This window comes from Puma concolor, chromosome C1, assembly GCF_028749965.1.
Source record: "Puma concolor isolate L17-30 chromosome C1, mPumCon1.1.hap2, whole genome shotgun sequence".
Taxonomy (NCBI): Eukaryota; Metazoa; Chordata; class Mammalia; order Carnivora; family Felidae; genus Puma; species Puma concolor.
In genome coordinates, this window is record NC_141674.1 from 58,348,000 (window position 1) to 58,369,553 (window position 21,554).

Genomic DNA, 21,554 nt, shown 5'->3' on the forward strand with positions numbered 1-21,554 from the left:
GCTAAAACAAGCCTGAGAAAAAAAGAATAAGGAATTTATACTTCCCGATTTCAAAACTTCCTACAAATCAATGGTAACCAAGATATTGTGGTACTGGCACAGTATAGACATACAGATCCATGCAATAAAACTGACAGTCCAGAATGAACCCTGTATTTATGGTCAACTGATTTTCAACAAAAATGACAAAACCATTCAATAAGGAAAAAATAGTATTTTCAACAAATGGTGCAAGGAAACTAAATAACCACATGGAGAAGAAATAAATTGTAATCTTATATCATATATAAAAATTAACTCAAATCAAATACTTCAGTATAAAAAATGAGTCAAATACTTCAATATAAAATCAAAACTTCAAAAAAACACAAAGGAAATAGTTTTCACAAAAAAGATTTTTGCAAAGGATTTTCAGATGTGAAACCAAAAGCATAAGCAAAAAAGAAACAAAAACAGATAAATTAACTTTATCAAAATAAAAAAACAAAAATAAAAATTTGTTTCAAAGGACAGTACCAAAAAATGAAAAACCAAACCCACAGAGGACTAGATATATGCAAATCATATATCTGACAAGAGATACAAAAGAACTACTACAAGTCAATAATAAAAAGATAAAAAATTAAAAATTGGGGGCACCTGGATGGCTCAGTTGGTTAAACATCTGACTCTTCCATGATCTCACCATTTGCGAGATAAAGCACTGCATTGGGCTCTGTGCTGACACTGTGGAGCTTACTTGGGATTCCCTCCCTTCCTCCCTCCCTCTCTCTATCCTTCAAAATAAATAAACTTTAAAAAAAAAATTAAAAATTGGGCAAAGGATCTGAACAGACATTTCTCCAAAGATGTACAAACGGCCAATAAGTACATGAAAAGACATTCAACATCATTAGTCATCAGGGAAATGCACATCAAATCTAGAGTGAGATACCACTTCACACCCACCAGTGCATCTAGAATCAGAAAGTCAGAAAACAACAAGTGTTGGTGAGGATGTGAAAGAATCAGAACCCTCATGCAATGCTGATAAGAATGGAAACTGGTACAGCTGCTTTGTAAAATAGTCTGGCAGTTCCTGAAATGACTAAACATAAAATTACCATTGATCTAGCAATTCCACTCCTAGATATATACACAAGAGAAATGAAAACACATGCTCACACTGAAACTTGTAAATAATTGTGTATCACAGCATTATCCATAATAGCCAAAGGGTATGGAAATTCTTTTTGAGGTAATGAAAATGTTCTAAAATTGACAACTCTGTGCCCACAAATTTAGTAACCTAGATGAAAAAGACCAATTTCTTGAAAGACACAATCTGCCAAAACCCACACAAAAGAAACATACAACCTGAATGGGCCTGTATCTATAAAAGAAATTCAACCAATATTTAATAACCTTCCAAAACAGGAAGCAACAGGTCCAGATGGGTTCACTGGTGAATTCTACCTAACATTTAAGGAAGAAATCATATCAATTTTTCAATCTCTTTCACAAGCTAGAAACAGAGGGAATACTTCCTAACTTATTCTACAAGGCCAACAAGTTATCCTAAAACCAAAACCAGAAAAGATATGACAAGAAACTAGAAAGCATTATCTCTCATGAATATACATGTAAAATTCCTCAACAAAATAATAGCAAATTGAATTTTAAAAAGTATTTAAAAAATTATACACTGTGATCAAGTGGGATTTGACCCAGGTATACAAGTCTAGTCCAACACTCAAAAATCAATCAATGCAATGCTTCGCATCAACAGGTTAAAAAAGAAAAATTACACGGTCATATCAATAAATGCATAAAAAAACATCTGACAAACGCCAACACCCATTTATGATAAAAACTCTCAGTAAACTAGGAATAGAGGAGAACCTTCTCAACTTAAGAATATCTACAAAAAAACCTACAACTCACATCATAACTTGGTGAGAAACCTGAAGCTTTCCCCCTAAGATTAGGTACGAGGTAAGAAAGCCCCCTCTCACCACTCCTTTTGAACATTATACTGGAAGTCCTTGGTAATGCAATAGGTAAGTAAATGAAATAAAAAGAATATAAACTGGGAAGGAGGGCATAAAATATTCTTTGTCCACAGATGACATGATCTAGGTAGAAAATCCAAAAGATGTGACAAGAAAAACCCCCTGAAACTGGTAAGTGATTATAATAAGGTTGCAGGATACAAGGTTAATATACAAAAGTAAATTGCTTTCTTTTATATCAATAATGAACAAGTAAAATCTGAAATTAAAAACACAATACCAATTACAATTACACTAGCATCAAACGAAACGAAATGGCTACATATAAATCTAACAAAATATGTACATGAATTCTATGAGGAAAACTACAAAACTATGATGAATGTAATCAAAGAACTAACTTAGAGAGATATTCCACGTTCATGGATAAAAGGACTCAATATTGGCAAGATGTTTATATAGAGCTGCAAAAGACTCAAAAGAGCCAGCACAGTATTGATGGAGAAGAACAAAGTTGGAGGACTGACATTATCCAATTGGAAGACTTACAATAAAGCTACAGTAATCAAGACAGTGTGAAATTGACAAAAGAACAAAGAGATCGATAGAACAGAACAGAGAGCCTATAAATAGACCTCCATTAACACACTCAATTCATCTTTGACAAAGCAGCAAAAGCTATAAAAACAATGGGGCAAAGATGGCCTCTTCCACAGTGGTGCTGAAACATCAGAAGATCCATGTGCAAAAAAGAGTAGATTTATTCTTGGGGCGCCTGGGTGGCGAGGTCGGTTAAGCGTCCGACTTCGGCCAGGTCACGATCTCGCGGTCCGTGAGTTCGAGCCCCGCGTCAGGCTCTGGGCTGATGGCTCAGAGCCTGGAGCCTGTTTCCGATTCTGTGTCTCCCTCTCTCTCTGCCCCTCCCCCGTTCATGCTCTGTCTCTCTCTGTCCCAAAAATAAATAAACGTTGAAAAAAAAAGAGTAGATTTATTCATAATTGCCAAAATTTGGAAGCAACCAACATATCCTTTAGTAGGGTAAATAAATAAACTGTACTACATCCAAACAATGGAAATATTATTCAGTGCTTAAAAAAAAGAACTGTCATGCCATGAAAAGGCATGGTGGATGCATAAATGCATGCTACAAAGTGAAAGAAGCAAATCTGAAAGATTCTAATTACAAGACATTCTGAAAAAGGCAAAATTACGGAAACTGGGAAAAGATCAGAGATGGGTGATAAGAGGGGATGGCAGGATAAACAGGCAGATCACAGAAGATTTTTAGGGCAGTAAAAATACTTTGTATATTATAATGGTAGATATATAACAGTTGTCCAAATCCGTAGAATACACTACACCAAAAGTGAGCTCTAAGGTAACTATGGACTTGGGATGATTACGTGTCAATGTAGGTTCATCCTTAGTAAAAAAAAAAAAAAAAAAACAAAAAAAACAAATGTACCATTTAGGTAAGGGATGTTGATAATGGGGAAGCTATGCATATGTGTGGGCAGAGGATATAGGGGAATATCTGTACCTTCCTCTCAATTTTGCTGTAAACCTAAAACTACCCTAAAAAATTTAGTTTTTAAAAAATGTTTGGATTATTCTGATATGACACCTAACTGATTATTTCAGAATTACATTTTTCTGGGGGAGAAAGCATACCTAGAAATTGGCAGGAAATGAAAGTCTTACAAAATTATGTTAATTTATTGGAAGGTCAAGGTGGAAAATGGAAATTGCTGAAGCATTCAATTACCTTATTCATTTTTTTTAAATGTTTTATTTATGTATTTTGAGAAAGAGAGTGCTCAAGTGCGAGCAGGAAAAGAACAAAGAGATAGAGAGAAAGACAGAGACAGAGAGAGAGAAAATCCCAAGCAGGTTCCACGCTGTTAGCAAACAGTGGGGCTCGATCCCAGAAACCATGAGATCATGACCTGAGACGAAATCAAGAGTTGGTCTCTCAACCAAATGAGCCACTCGGGTGCCCCTGTTATTCATTTAACATATGGGCAATATGGTGCTAGGCTAGGCTGTGCATAACCAACAGAGTTGTGAGCTAAATTAACAGTTGCTGTATCTAGCCACTAAGTTGTAGAGTGTTTGTTATTCAGCAATACACTGGTACAACTGATTTTTTCTAAATGCTCTAGTGTATCCTACAATGACATACATAAAATAAAAATTGGGATATAGCACAATTTTAGTATAGCATTAAAAATTAAATGTATAGTGGGGCACCTGGGTGGCTCAGTCTATTATGTGTCTAACACTTGGTCTCGGGTCAGGTCATGATCTCATGGTTTGTGAGTTTGAGCCCCGCATCGGGCTTAGTAATCTAATAGTTTACTGAGATTTCACATATGAATATCAGTGCGGAGCCCACTTGAGATTCTCTCTCTCCCTCTTTTCTGGCTTCTCCTGCTAGTACTTTCTCTCTCTCTCAAAATAAATAAATAAACATAAAAATTTAAAAACAAAATCAAATGTATAGTATCACTTTCTCTTTGGGTGCATATTCATACTAAATTAACATATCCTGAAAAATGTGTTTTATCTTTATATCTGTTAGAACTTGGCAAAACTATGCATGAAGCAGATATTCAGATACTATTAATATACCACCAGTCAATAGAATTCATTTACCATAAAAGCCAAGTTTTGCTTTTTTTTGCAAGTTAAAGCACTAGAGTACTTATTGAATCTTTGTTATATTTTCCAGTTGGTACAATGTAGCGCAAATGAAATAAATTAAGGATAAAACATTATTATTGTGAATTTAAGGATGTTTTTATAATTTCAGCATATGTATGGCCTATTTGATTTCAGAATTAGAACCACACCTGCCATGGACCATTTCCTCTAATTATTTATACCCCAAATACATGTAAATTTATGTATTGTTAGCACTTCACTACCTTTCACATTTTCCTTCAAAATACAGGAAAATATAGAAAAGTACCTTTAATCTTGCTTCGCAGATATTTTAAAACTTCTTGGGTTCCTTTCTGAAAACATAGAGAGAAGATACATATTCACCAAGACATACTTTGCAGTTTCATAGATCAACATGCATGTTTGAATTTCAAATTTAAAAACATAGCTGAGTTCCAAATATGCTTACATTTATAATTTCTCTTCGAATCGTTCTCAAAGGATTTCCTTCTAGTGCCAGAAATTTCAAATGAAGTTTTCCCAATGAACAGGGTAGACTACAAAAAAGATTAAACATAATTCAACCAAATAGTTGGCTATAAAACTAGTAACATTTGACAAACTATATCATATAACCATGTCAAAAACAGCCCAAGTAACATAGGCCTAAAATAAATCCCTTTGAGATAAATGTTTAACATGTAAAAGAAAAAATAGATTTATTTTGAAATTGTCATATTGTGATTGCTAAAAAAATGTGAACTTTAAAACATTTGCTAAATAAAAACCATAAAAAGCAAATCTGAAAGAATCAATGATTCAGGATAGCCATACTCATTAATATTAAATGTTTCAATTTTGCCCTTCAAGTAAGCAAAGAAAATTCTTCCCTAATGATCTAATAGTTTACTGAGATTTCCCATATGCAAAACCACTCCTATCCCATGTATTCAACCCATAATCACCAATTTTTTTTAAATTTTTTAATGTTTATTTTTTTTAATTTTTTTAATGTTTTATTTATTTTTGAGAGCAAGAGAGACAGAGCATGAGTGGGGAGGGGCAGAGAGAGAGGGAGAACTGGCTCCAGGCTCTGAGCTGTCAGCACAGAGCTCAACACAGGGCTCAAACTCACAGACTGTGAGATCATGACCTGAATTGAAGTCAGATGTTTAACTGACTGAGCCACCCAGGCACCCCATGTTTATTATTTTTTTTAATGTTTATTCATTTTTTGAGAGAGGGAGAGAGAGAGAGGGAGTGAGGGGGGGTGGGACAGAGAGAGACAGAGACATAGAATCCGAAGCAGGCATTGGCTCTGAGCTGTCAGCACAGAGCTTGAGCATAGGGCTCGAACCCACGAGCTGCAAGATCATAACCTGAGCTGAAGTCAGACGTTTAACCAACTGAGCCACCGAGGTGCCCCAAGTTTATTTATTTTTGAGAGACAGAGCACAAGCCAGGGAGGAGCATAGAGAGCAAGAAACACAGAATCTGAAAGCTGCAGGTTCTGAGCTCCGAGCTGTAAACCCAGAGCCCAACACAGGGCTCAAGCTCAAGGACCATGAGATCACAACCTGAGCTGAAGTTGGACACTCAACCAACTGAGCCACCCAGGAACCCCACCAATTTATTTTTTAATGAGAATATAATCAAACTGGTTCTGCTCTTAATCTTTCAGTAGCTTCCCATCTCTTAACGAATGAAAACTGACTCTTCACAAGCATTTTACAGACCACATGGCCTTAACTTACAAGTCCTAAATTCCCACAGTCTCCCTTAATGTACCTTATTTACCAGGTAAACTTGATTCCTTGCTGTTCTCTAAATATATCCCTACAATTTCCTGAACTTTCAAAGCTTTCTTTGTACAGTTTCATCCTACCAAGGCAATCATTCTAATCACCTTACATGTGTACTTAAAAATCGCAGTCATCCTTTAAAGATCACATGGTGGGACTAAAGTGAGGCATGACCCTGAAAGTAGGTATGATCTTAAATTTTGTGCTCTTAAACACTCAACTTGCTTCACACTAGTCTAAGTCCTAACGATCATCTAAAAACATTTCTTCTACATAGTCTGCCCTGATTCCTCTCAATAAATGGCTGGTTCCTGTATCTCTTTTAAGCCCCCAAAGCACTTTATATCTCTCCCATGTCTTTACATCCATTTGATAAATTCAAGAAATATTTATCAGGCACCTTCTATATACCAAGGCACTGATCTAGGAGTTAGAGAGAGAGCAGTGAACAAAACAGATAAATATCCTGACTTCTTAGTTTACGTTCTAGTGGATTAGAGTAACTTGTAAAATAGATCTGATTCTATTAGTATTTTAAGCTTGCTGTCAAGGACCAAATCTAACTATTCTTTGTAGGTCTGTACATGATACTTGTTTACTAAATATTTACTGAATTCAATTTAGAAAAAAAAAAGATCTCCACGTTTTTCTCAAATATTATTAACTTATTAATATTAACTTCTGAATTATAAGCGAATGCAGGCATGATTTCTTATTCATTTGATCTTTAAACTTACCTACTGATATCATTGTTGCTTAGGTCAAGCCTTTCCAAAGACTGTAGTAGTGTAATTTCATCTGGAACAGATTTTAACTTATTATCCCGCAGGTCTAGCACAAGGATAGAATTCAGATGCTTAAGATGTTCTGGCCCTAACATTTCAATCTGGTTTTCACCTACATGTAATTCCTACAAAACCAAAGATCAATCACATGTATTTCTGTATTCAATTTTTATTAGGTAATGAAAATAATATTGAAATCTAATCACTGAAAAACACATGGAAAAACATGTTTCTAATTACTAAGGTGCTTAAATTTTCAATTACAAGTAAGCTATCTTACAGCTAAAAATGGCAAAAACAGAACACTTTCAAGGATTTTCTGGAAATTTAAAAATAATTACAGATTTAATCTGGCAGAAGCTCAAAATCTGTAAAACCAAACCACAGAAATTATTTAGTAGTTAATATTTATAGAATAAAAATACAAATCTAAGAACTATACTAATAAAAAAAAGTAAAGTTTTAAAACAAATCAGAATAAGTTTAAAAAGTTATTTATATCACAATTTGTTATTCAACATTTTCATTAGTGATTATTATATATACTGATTTCCCATTAACAGAATCTATAAATATTAGATGTATAATTAATCTTTAAACAATAACATTTTCAGTTCCTTTTATCACTGCCACCATTCTGTTTAAAAGAAACCCTTTTGGAGCACCTGATGTCTCAGTGGGTTAAGCTTCCGACTTCGGCTGGCTGGAGTCATGAGGTCACAGTCATGGGTTTAAGCCCCATGTCGAACCTTTCCCCACAGTCAGTGCAGAGCCTGCTGTGGATTCTCTCTCCCCCTCTCTCTCTGCCCTCTTCCACTCACACTTTCTATCTCAACATAAAACTTTAAAAACTAAAAAACAAATAAATAAAACTCTTTTAACTCTAATACATAACAGTATACATGAAGAAAAACAAAACATGACAAATTTAAAAGACAATGTTAACACTATATACTTAAAACCATAAGAAAGTAATTAATTTTAAAGAGACCCAATTATGATCAGGTAAACATGAGAGGTGGCAACTTACAGAATTAGATACATATTCCTCCCTAGTATTCCAGGTCTCCTACAGTATGGCTCCAACTTATGACATTAGTCTCAACACCTACTTCTCCAGTTGTATACTACTCCCCAGATGAAAGAGACAAATTCCTATTTTTAAGTTGACTATTTCGTTAAAAAAAAATCTATTACTAGCAATACCATGAATGTATTTAGTCATATTAAAATTCTGAAAAATATAGGAAAAACATAGCACCTATAACTAATACACATTCCCAAGGTAAATCAAGATTAAAATTTTCATTTTCATAATTAACTTTCAGAAAATACATAGTTATTTAGTAATCAAGTAAATATTACCTTTAATAACCTACAAGAAGGAAATTCTGGTAGAAAACGTAATTTATTCCTCCGCAAATAGAGCAATTCTAGTGACTCCATGTTAGCCAATTCAGGAGGTACAGTTTCTAAGAAATTTGAATTACAATCCAAATGCTTTAATCCTGCAATACATAGTAAGTGAAAAACAAAAATATCTTAATAAAGAAAATTATTAGTCTATAATTATGTATACATTCAAAGAATGTGTACATCATCATGAGGATCATCATGAGGACTTATAAACTCATGCAATACTGATATAATAATCAAGAATCCTAGAATTAAACGTAAAGTAAGATTTTTTTTTACATTTAATTATAATTAAAGAGAACTGATATTAAAAATAATGTTTAATAAAAGTCCAAGTCATCATATTACTTGGCAATCAAAAAGAATGAAATCTTGCCATTTGCAACTACATGGATGGAACTGGAGGGTATTATGCTAAGCAAAATTAGTCAGAGAAAGACAAATATCATATGACTTCACTCATATGAGGACTTTAAGATATAAAACAGATGGACATAGGGAAGGGAAGCAAAAACTATATAAAAACAGGAAGGGGGAAAAACATAAGAGACTCTTAAATATGGAGAACAAACAGAGGGCTGCTGGAAGGGTTGTGGGAGGGGGGAAAGGGCTAAACGGGTAAGAGGCATTAAAGAATCTACTTCTGAAATCATCGTTGCACTACATGCTAACGAACTTGGATGTAAATTTTAAAAAAACAACAACAAAAAACCAACCACATCTTAAACTCACCAAGTTGTGCACATTAAATATGTATAGCTTTTTGTGTCAATCATTCATCAATAAAGTGGTTTAAAAAAATAATAATAGTCCAAGTAATCTTTGTAATGGTAAAAACCAAAGTACTCCAGTACTCTGTTAAGATATTCTAAAATACATAAACTACATACTATGAGATATTACTTCCCTCAGTACTTATACATCCTTAAAAAAAAAGCTTAAGGTAGTTAAAGACATATAAAGACGCATGCATACTAGCTGTATGAATGGATATTAAACAACTGTGGCTAGTAGTAGCTCAGACATATATATTTAAATTAGGCAAGTTGACTTTCTTTCTTTTTTAATTTTTTTTTCAACGTTTATTTATTTTTGGGACAGAGAGAGACAGAGCATGAACGGGGGAGGGGCAGAGAGAGAGGGAGACACAGAATCGGAAACAGGCTCCAGGTTCTGAGCCATCAGCCCAGAGCCCGACGCGGGGCTCGAACTCACGGACCACGAGATCGTGACCTGGCTGAAGTCGGACGCCCAACCGACTGCGCCACCCAGGCACCCCAAGTTGACTTTCTGTCAAAAAGCCTGGGATTTCTATGTATGCCTTCCTATTCTTCCATCCATCCATACTACTTTTCTCTCCCTGTGTTCTTTCCTTCCTTTTTCTATTTTTGTTTAAATTACATGTTTTTTCTAACATCTTAGCTAACACTATGGACAAGAATGCATACTATATAGCTCAAGAAGGATGTTCTTACTTGCAGCAACTCTCTCTTACCTCCTGGATCTTTCTTTCTTAAAAGGCAAATCAAAAACTAAATGGATAAAAGTAAAGGTCTTCTTTCCATTAAGAATTCAATAAGCAGTACGCCCCCAATCCATATCACAGATTCTTCAACTTGCAATGGCCACCACACCACATATTTTCCACAATTCAGTCTCAACTGTCTAGTTTGAATAGGTGATATACATTTTTTGCTATATTTTGAGCCTACCAATTTTAACATAATGCAAGACTGAGTTGATACATTGCCTTAAACTGCCTCTTTAAGTATTTAAAGAAGTTGTTTTTCAAAAGAAATGTACTACTTTCAACAATGTAGTAATTTATGTATTATTTGGCTACAGCATTTTTAAAAATGTCACAATGTAATCCACCCCAAATCCAGTAAATTCTATGAAGAAAAGTTGGTTTTAAAAGCTACAGACCTATTATAGGGACCCCTGGTGGCTCAGTGGGTTAAGCGTCCAACTCCTGATTTTGGCTCAGGTTATGATCTCACAGGGTCATGGAATCTAGACCAGCGTCAGGCTCCATGCTGAACATGGACCCTGCTTAGGATTCTTTCTCTACCTCCCTCTCTCTGTCCTGCCCCCACTCTCACACACACATGCTCTCTCTCTCTCAAAATAAATAAATAAACATTAAAAAATAATAATAAAAGTTAGAGACTACAGTTTTCACAATTGTTTGCATTTAAGAGCACTGACTGAGAATACAAGCAGCGTGCAGTGGAAAGAGCAATGGGGATGGAGTAAGAGGATTCAAGCTCTTATAGGATACAATTTATAAGATAATTTCTAAGTCTAGGTTTATGAATCTTTAAAATGTAAAAAATACACATCCCCCTAACGTACAGAACCTCTGTAATGGCAAAACAACATATGTAAAAGTATTCGTTACAAAGAATCACACGAATGTTAGAATATTGTTCTTAGGATCCAGTCATAAATAGTGAGATAATAACCAAATGTACTACTGGTGATAGTTTAAAAGTATCACTGTCATGGCTAAAGGAAGAAAGTATCTAATCATGAATTATGCTGCATATTGGAAAATTTGCCATAAATTCGAAGTATTTTTCTATCGATTTCTCTATCTTTTCCCATCTCTCAAGATAGGTCCATCTAATTTATGGGAAAAAAAAATCCATGCTTCTTACATACTAACTAGAGATAACATATTTTATGTTTAGCTCTACTTTTTAATATGTTTACTGAAAAATGGCAAAGACAAGCAAAGTCTTCATTACTCGTAACCCAAGCAAAGGCTCCCCTAGAATATCAACTTGATTTATGGCAGATTTAACTTATGCATTCCTATTACAAATGACTATTAATCTAAACTAAAACAGCACAATTTTACAAATTTATCTCAAAATGATCTGTAATCAACTGCACAAAATCACTTCCATAACTTCCACAAAAGGGAGGTTTAAAGAAATGAAGAGGGCTTACATATGATTAGCAGAAAAGACTATATAAGGTAAACAGTGTAAGGCTGACACACACAGTGTGCTCATTAACCAAGAAATAATAATAGTTTGCCTTTAAACAACAACAACAAAAATTACCAAGATTTTGGCCTCTAAATCAAGAATTCTAAGATGATTAAGTATAATTATTTAAAAGGTACTGAAATCTGCCTTCTATTTTTTTATCACTTAATATTATTAGTTCTAGAATACATTAAATATAATGGTTCAATGGTAAACTTCAATAGAACCACTATTTTAACCTTTTTAAAAAAAAATGATTGACCATTTGGACAAAACTAGACCATCCCTGACATCATTATTTCTGGGCCATGAGGAACTACAGCTATAATGTAACCACGTAAGCGGAATCACCTATGGGAGGGGAATAACCTCTTGGTGAAAGTTGAATGAATGAATGAATGAATGAGGAGATAGCATAGCTCAAAACCCTAATCAATATCTCAGATATATAATTTTACCATAGTTCATAATCATATTTTATTTTCCTCTTTTTGATATGCCAAAATATGTTTTTAGTAGTAGCTGTTTAGGAAGTTAAGCTAGACAATAATGCTCTGAAGAAAATCTGGCTACTTGCTATTGTTTGCTTTGCCAGTATAAAATCTATTATTTTATTTCTCTGTAACTAACTATATTAAAATTTATTTTTCTAAATATAAGTTGCACCAACTTCAAATTTATGTATTTTTTAAAATAGAGATTTACTTTTCATTCCACTTATTTCTGCTGGCAAACTCTTCAGTTGATTACTGGAAAGATTGAGTCGCACCAGACTGGACAGAGAACAAAAACTAGCAGGAACAGTTGTAAGACGATTATTGGAAAGATCCTTTAGAAAGAGAAAGAAAGAATGAATGAATGAATAAATAAATAAATAAACAAACAAACAAACAAACAAATGATCCCTAAAAGGGATTTCAGAAGTTTGAGGAGATTGCAACCTAAAACAAGACTATTTCAGAGGTGGTATGTTTTGTAGCCCCCATTCACAATTTCACAAGTTGTCATTCATTACCTCAGTATTCTACAGGACCACTATGTGCCTAATAATGTAGCAGGAAGAAATCAGAATGAATTCTGACTTCAGAAATATTTTACATAAAGGTTTCTGTTACTACTAAGTCATATCATGCATCATGTTTTTAATTTAAAAACCCATTTGTTCATCCAGTATTTATTGACTACCTATGATAAATTAGGCAAACCATATAGGTAAATTGTAATATGAAATGAAAAATTTATTTGCAAGAAAGAAAAATTCTTCAAAGACAAAAATAAAGCTGAGAAAATGGACATTTTAATTTTTAAGGGAAAAATAGTCCCTCCATTCTTCTGCTGATCTCAGCAAATCTGCTTTAATAGAGTCCAGAAGTTTGCTCTCTATTTTCCTTCATTCAAGCTTGCCTAATTAATGTCTATACCTGTTTCTTTAAATCATTGTTTCTAGTTTTTCATTAAAGCATAAACAGTTATGAGAGAACATTTTTTTTGAAACTGCACTTAAAAGACAATCAGATAATACTTAATGACAGTTGAATTAGGTGTAAGTACTTCACTAGCTAACAGCAAACTGTTAGATAGGGACAATTGCAACAATAGATAAGAAAAAAATGACTTAAGGTAACTTGTTCTCTGAAGACTTTCATTCAGTCTAACATTAAACAGTTGCATTTGTAACCCTAAATCAATTAAGATGATAGAAAAAGGTAAAAATGCTAGATCAGTTATTTTTTATAAAACACACTGTTACTATCATAAATAACACAGCATATCATAAACTACAACAGGAAACAATCTACAACTCTAATACTCTATATACTAAGAGATTACTAATAAATAAATATTTTGTTAATATCAAAAGTTACTGACAATAAATGCAATGTGGTATTCTGGATTGGATCCTGGAACAAAAAAAAAGGACATTAGTGGAAAAACTGGGAAAATCTTAAAATCTATAGTATAGTCAGTAATACTGTACCAATGTTAATTTCTTAGTTTTCAAATGTGCCATGAGTATGTAAATTGTCAACATTAAGGAAAGCTTGGTGAAGAATATATAAGAACTCTCTGTACTATCTTTACATTTTTGTAAATCTAAAATTATTTCAAAATAAAAAGCTTAAATAAAAAGGGTTTTGATACAGAAGAGATATTAATTCACAAATTCTTAAGACATTTTAAATAACCCAAATCAACAAAATTTACTAAGAAATTAAACATTATTGCAGTTAATAATTGTATTAGATATAAAGCATTGTATCTAATTTAATGCATCTACTTTATATATCATTAAATACATTATATATAAATAAATCCATATTTATGCTGTCATTCCTTCAGTAAATATTTATTTAGTACCATTGCTAAGCAGTTTTTATATACCTTTAAGAAATACTACTAGCTTGGGATGCCTGGGTGGCTGAGTCAGTTAAGTTTCTGACTTCAGCTCAGGTCATGATCTCACAGTTTGTGAGTTCGTGAGTTTGAGCCCTGTGTCAGACTCTGTGCTGAGAGAGAGAGGAAGAGAATCTTAAGAAGGCTCCATACTCAGCGGGGAGTCTGATGCAGGGCTCAATCCCACAACCTTGGGATCATGACCTGAACCAAAATCAAGAGTCAGATGCTCAACCGACTGAGCCACCCAAGCTCCCCTAATATGCTTATATTTCTAATGTTGTAATATATTAGTGCTCACATTTATGATATGATAAATGAGTCCTTAAGAACACAATTCTCAACTGAAATATCCTTTCATTATGCATATGCCTATCTGGGAACCCATAAAAACAACTGGGAACTGCTACAGTTTATTACGTTTCCTTTCTAATCTAAATACTCCTCTTTTTTTTCATCAATTGCTATCTTTTACCATTAAACTTTATAAGAAAATCTGATGGCTCCCTCCTTAGCCATTCATTTTATCTACCTATGCCTTTTGCTTTCCAAACCTTATATCCAATTTGATCAGATTGGATATTGACAGATACTGAAGGAATGTCTGAGGACAGTATATACATTGATTTCAAACACTACAGCAGATCAGGGAAATATCAAGGAAGATGTACTTAAAAGTAAAAAAACAGAGGTAAAAGAATTACTTTTTCCTTTAGTGGGAAATAAACTTTAAGACTAAAGTGATATAAATAAGTTCTTCAAAGTATGTAATTGGGAAAAGAACAAGAATATAAGAGGAATTAACCATGTACAATAGAGAGTATATATCAGAACAACTAATTTCCATCTAATCTAGCTAACGTCTTTCAGATTGCAGATTTTACAGTGGAATCTTACTCCTTCAAGGGTATAGTGGAAGAAAAAAAGGGATACATTTTAGAGTCAAATGGACTTATGTTAAAATCCTAAATTCCTTATTAGTTATGTGACTTCAGATGAGATGTTTTTTGTTTTGTTTTGTTTTGTTTTTATAAACCGTAATTCTGTATCTATTCTAGGGGATAAAACTATGTACCTCGCTATAGGTAAAGCAAAAAGCCAAGTGCCTACTGTTTGTATTATTCTTAAAATAATATCTGTATTGCTTTACAGTTATTTCTATTTAGGATATGACAGATAAAATGAAAATTTTGTGAGATAATGTGGACATTTTGAAAAATGGGGACGAAAAGGCGGGCCTTAAAGGGATTATCTAGACACTCATAGGACAGGAGGGTCATAGAGGCAATAAAGGAGGATGGGTATACAAAAGAGAACTGGTATATGCTACAGCACCCATGCTCTATTTTGCAAAACCATAAAAATCCTCTGAATAACAGTCATCCTTGTCACCCCTTTCCCACACTCTCTTCCTAAATTCAAACCTAAATTGATTTCATAAGAAAAAATAAGAAAAACTGATTTTATAATACCTAATTTAGCAATCTAATTGAAATGCAGTTTCTGATAATCCAGTCATGTAATCAGCTGTCCATGTTCTCATCATTTCAATCATACATTCAATTTCTAAGCCTGGTGAAAAATCCCACCTGCCCCAAATTACATAAAAATTGGAAAATCACAACTTACCAAGTCTTCTAGGTTGAAAAGTTGTTCAAATCCCTCTGGTATGCAAGTTAGTTCATTATGCTGGAGATAGAGGCCCTTCAGGTTTCTCAGATTTGTAATTTCTTCAGGGAGTATTTGCAGTTTGTTATGGCTATTGATTGATAAAATAAATGCTGATTAATTTGGTCACAACACAATACATAATTGTAAGGGTATTTTTGCTAACTACATGGGCTCATTTTAAAAAATAAAATATGGTGACTAATTTTAAGGACTTCTCAAACTTCACATGCTAATGATGTTAACTCATTAAAATTACAGTAAGCTAAAGCAATCAATAGTTTCAAAGAAAACAAAGAAATACAGGTTTTTAACGAAATAATTTATGAACTTTTAATTGTTTCCTTATAACCTACTCTTGATTTTATATGCAATGTGAAAGGATATACTGGACAATGTTTCATACTATGTCTGAATTTTAGAATTTTGACAAGAGACATGGGCACACATACATTATAATGGGAGTCACAGCTCATATGGGGATTATGTTTTTAAGCTAGCACTCAAGACAAAAATAGCTCTTTTTAAGAGCCTGGCATGTCCAGCTGAATGCAATATGTGACTCCACTCTTCTTTGTGCTTAGTCTTAACTTTTCTACTCAGTTCCTCTGTAGAGATACTTGGTTTATTGTTTTAGAAGTCCCAAGTCACTGAGCATGATATATTCCTTGATAATTAAGAGATGACCTGACTTAACCTGTTCCCAGATTTATCTTAACTATTTACTTAGGAATCCATTCTACTTTCACACCATATATAATTACTTAACAAGTAACAGGGTAAAATGAGAAATATAACAGGGTAAAAATAACCTTAAATTATATAAAAATAAAACTAGTTAGAACAAAAATGCCAAAAGATGCATTCTAAAATAAGAAACACTAAAAAACTGTCAAAAATTGGTTACTATTGGGGCTCCTAGGTGGCTCATCTGATTCTAGACTTTGACTCTAGATTTTGGCTCTTGCCTTTACAGGCCATACCCATGCCTTTGACTTGTATGGGGAAGAAGTTCTGATGTAGCTCTAAACAATTAGCACCTTTTGTGTGTAGCTATTTTTGCTTTTGTGGTAATTTTAAGTTTTTCACCAGATAAGGGCTGTAAATTAAGGAACCATTTTCCCTCAAAGCAATGAACTTACCTCCAGAACACAGAGACTTGACTATGCTATGTTAGATAGATCTGTAACCATACCTATTTTATAAACCACAGTTTTTCAAACTATGTTTTGAACACTTAGACCTTTTTATCTACTAAATGAAATCTTCCCAAATCCCTTTTCCCCTAACCTGTGTATATATAGCATATAAGGTTGTTATTTCTTAAAAGTCTAGAGGTATAGATTGAAGGGCAAAAAAAGTTAGTGAGAGCCTTAGCCACCTGGCTTCCCACATACCTAACGAGTATCGGAACCATATCCACAGAGTCCTCAGAAAAGTTTAAAAGCTACTAATACTAAAGCCATGACATTTTTCATCACTAATGAAATAACTGTTTCAAATTTCTTCCTTTGCTTGACCTGGATATTTTAAAGAATATCAAAGTAACTTAAAACCTGAGATATTAACAAAAAGGTTTTCTGAAATAACCACTAAAAACTGTTATATAAAAATAAAACAAAAAGTACTTTCAGAAAATCAACTGGACATTTGTAAAATCAGAAAAACATGTGGGCAATTAATTCTAAAACAAAAATAAATAATCTGAGAAACTTAAAACTCTTACTCTGCTTTTACCACTTTCTGAGATCATACAAAAATATTTTCTAATGTTAAAAAATATTTTTAAAATATTAGATTTATACCATTATATTAGCAATACTGAAATTAAATAAGCTTAAATTTTACCTGACATTAAGTTTCTGAAGATTTTCTAACTCTCTTATAGCAGAAGGAAGGGATGTCAGCTGATTATCATGTATCTAAAAGTTATTAAAAGACAGTCAATATCTTAGTCTTATAATTAATAATACATGAGCATGAGTTTGTCACTGTACTGAATTCTTCCACAATAATTTTGTTACTGTAATTCAACAGTACTGAGTTGGAGTTTGGTAATTTATTCCATGTACAGAAGAGGAAAAGGAATTTGAAGTTGACCACAATGCTGTTCAGAAACCGTGAAGTGATAAAGTCATCAATTTTAAAGATTACAATTTAAAAAATAACTTTATCTCATTGAGTGGAATTTCAATCTGAAATGAGAAATGAGAAACTAATAGCTATTAGAAACTAATAGCACTTTGATGGTATGATTTATGTCAACATATAGCAAAAAAAAAAAAAGAGAGAGAGAGAGAGAGAGAGAGAGAGAAAGGGTAGGGGGAACCTCTCTCATGTTCTCACAGAACCATATTATTTTGAAAGTACGAGAAACCTGAGAGAACACCTAAAGCCAATCCATTCATTTTACAAATGAAGAAAATAAAAACGTATCTAGAAATTTCACCAGATCCAACTTTTTCAAACATGAATTAGAAGATTTCTGATGTTCCTACATAAAGTACATCAGAACTCTGTAGATTGTAAAACAAACTACTCATGCTTTACTTCACAACACATGGCAACTAGAGACTAAAAACAGTCTCTTAATATACACACAAAAATTTATGTTCAATAATTTAAGTCAGCGTTGAAGACAAGTTTAGAATAAATTAATTTTAAGTGCTGCTTTCATGTCTAGAATAATGATGAGAAAAATAATAGCAATGAAAACGGATAAGCAGCAGCAACCACCTGTTAAATGCTGATTCTGTTTGCATGCAATAATGCATTTAATTCTAAGAACAAGTTTTGGGCCGCCTGGGTGGCTTGGTCGGTTGGGTGTCCGACTTCGGTTCAGGTCATGATCTCACGGTCCGTGAGTTCGAGCCCCGCGTCGGGCTCTGTGCTGACAGCTCAGAGCCTGGAGCCTGTCTCAGATTCTGTGTCTCCCTCTCTCTCTGCTCCTGCCCAGTTCATGCTCTGTCTCTCTCTGTCTCAAAAGTAAATAAAAGTTAAAAAGAAAAAATTTAAAAAATAAAAATAAAAAAAAATAATTCTAAGAACAAGTTTTAAAAATAGGTAGTAGTGTCAGTCCTGGTTTATAAAAGTGGAAACTGAGGCACAATGAAGTTACTTTGCAAGGTTACACAGCTATCAAGTGGCACAGTCAGAAACTGAAGCCTGATGTTCTGTACGTACACTCTTAATTATCATGCTATACCCACCAATAATTTGTTATTCTTCCTACAGTCTACCAATTAAACATGGGTTTTCTACTTTTTTCTGCTTATGAAGCCTAAATTTAGCCTTAGAGTCTCTTAGAGTCGCAACTAATGACATATTTAGAATCAGTCAACTTACATCAAGAACAGTGAGAGCAGGCAGCAGTCGTAGATCATCTGTAAGTGACTGAAGTTTATTGTTGGATATGATTAGTTTGGTCAAATCCGTCTGCTCCCACCATCGCTCAGTAGCACTGAATGAAAGATTCTGATTAGCTTCCTCAGGGATATCCACATTTATTCTCCAGACACACTGAGGTACTATTTCCATCACCACCACACCAAAAAGAAAAAAAGGAAAAGAAAGAAAACAAGAAGTGAGATACTAAGTGGCATATTTTTATAATAGCCATGCAGTTCATCTATTGGAAAGTAATTTCTGAAACATTAAAAAAAAATACTTAAAAACAATTCAAACGAACAATGAATTACAACTAAAGTTGATTTTATTCAAAAACAGAATATGATATGTATTTTACATATTAAATCTTTTATCTTCATTCAACTATATTTACTATATACATACTCTGCACAGCACATTGCAGTCGACATATAATGCAAATAAAGAAAGGACTCTACCATTGCACTAATAGAATAGGGAGAAGGCATGGAAATCAACATTTATAAGGTTATGTCATAATTTTATAACATTAATATATACTCTCTGAGAAAACACTGATGTTAATAATAGCTAATGATAATAGCTAACACTTACAAATACCAGGCAATTTTCTAATATACTATTTAAACCTCGTAACAACTCTGCGAGATAGGTGTTGTTACTATTCTTGTTTTATAGACAAGAAAAATGGGGCACAGAGAGAATGTATAATTTACCCAGGGCTACACAGCCAGTAAGGAGCAGAAATGGGATTCAAACACCTGTAAAGTTATACTACTGTCTTGACTCTCGGTGGATATTTGGAAAGCATAACTGACTCTGGTAGCTGCTCTCTATTTTACCTAACATACAATTTTATTTCTTACCCCATCACACAACATTGTGTGAATCCCATTGGAACAAATATCGCAACTCCTGTAACACAGCAAATAAGACTGTAAGTTGAACATGGAGAGTCGAGGTTCACCACTATAAAAACTGAAACCTCCAGAAGGTACTAACTTACTATAGCGTGGTAGCAAAACTATTTTAAAGAGTCTTTCATTCCATCATATAAGTAGGACTACATATCAGTCTGATTTAGAACTTTGAGCGTTATTAATCAAGGCAACAATCAGTTATACCCTGCAGTCATTGACTACGATTACAGAATGATACTAAATGAAAAAGTGCAAAGTTTCAAGTTCAGGATACTGAAGTACAATTCAGGTTTACTAGTCTGATACAGTGGATTTATGGAAGCAAAGCAAATCTCCTTAAATCTATGAGACTTATACACACTCAAAAAAAAGGTTTCTATGAAAAAGGTACAGCTGACATTATACATAAAGGTGAAAGACTAAGGGCTTTCTCTTAGTCATTCTCACTACTTTAGAATTTTACTATGGATCCTGACCAATGCAATAAAACAAAAGAAATAAAAGATGTTCAGGTTAGAAAGGAAAAAGTAAAACTGTCTCTTTAAGAGATCATCTATACAGAAAATCCTAAGGAATCTATAAAAAAAAATTATATGTAATGAGTTTAGAAAGCGCACAGAATTCAGGATTAATATACAAAACTCAACTGTGTTTCCATGTATTAGCAATTGATAAATGAAAATATTCTTTATATGTTTAAAGATTTATAAGACACACAATCTAAAACCATGAAATAGTCAGGGTTCAGCTTAACAAATATATGCAAGTCCTGTGGTATGTAAATATAAAATATGAAAACTCAGAGAAGATCTGGGTAAGTAGAGAAATATACCACATTACAAACTAATTAATAAGATGTCACCTCTCCCTAAGGTGACTTACAGCTTCAGCATAATCCTAATCAAAATCTCAGGAGGCATTTCTATAGAAATTAACAAACTTCTAAACTTCTAAAATGTATTATCAAAATGCAAAATAACTGAAATAAGTTAAATAATTTTTTGAAACAGAATAAAGTTCTAGAACTTAACAGTACTTGATTACAAGTCTTACCATAAAGCCTGTCAAGACACTGTGGTATTAGCATAAGGATATATTAATCAATAGAAAAGAAAAGTTAAGGAAAATTCTACACAATAATATATTATCCATTGATTTTCAATAAAGGTGCCAATTTAATGAGAAAGAGAGTCTTTTCAACAAATCACACTGGAACTGTAAATTCATACGGATGAAAAAAGGAACCTCAACATTTACCTTATGACATACTCTGAAATTAACTCAAAATAGATCATAGACTTAAATATTATAGTTAAAACTATAAACATTCTAAAAGGAAGCAGAGGAGAAAATCTTCACAGCCTTTGGATGGAGAAAATTTCTTAGTTCAGAAAAAGTACAAAACCCAAAAGAAAAAAAAATGATAAACTGGACTGCATCAAAATTAAAACCTTATGTTCTTCTAAAGAAATCATTAATCCTCAGACTAAGAAGATATAATAGATTATCAATAGAGGTAGATATCTGAGAA

The 21,554-nt window shown here is 33.3% G+C and overlaps 1 protein-coding gene across 3 annotated transcripts in view; it reads right to left on the reverse strand.

Moving 5' to 3' along the window:
* LRRC40 (leucine rich repeat containing 40) overlaps window positions 1-21,554 on the reverse strand; it is a 48,253-nt gene that overhangs the window by 17,799 nt on the left and 8,900 nt on the right. For all 3 annotated transcript variants that reach the window (XM_086717268.1, XM_086717267.1, XM_025935403.2), the window contains exons 2-9: window positions 19,062-19,243; window positions 17,565-17,638; window positions 15,678-15,807; window positions 12,360-12,483; window positions 8,608-8,750; window positions 7,195-7,367; window positions 5,125-5,212; window positions 4,963-5,008 (exon numbers count right to left, since the gene is read on the reverse strand). In XM_086717268.1, the coding sequence (XP_086573394.1) occupies window positions 4,963-5,008; window positions 5,125-5,212; window positions 7,195-7,367; window positions 8,608-8,750; window positions 12,360-12,483; window positions 15,678-15,807; window positions 17,565-17,638; window positions 19,062-19,243 (960 nt within the window). The remainder of the gene's footprint in view (window positions 1-4,962; window positions 5,009-5,124; window positions 5,213-7,194; window positions 7,368-8,607; window positions 8,751-12,359; window positions 12,484-15,677; window positions 15,808-17,564; window positions 17,639-19,061; window positions 19,244-21,554) is intronic.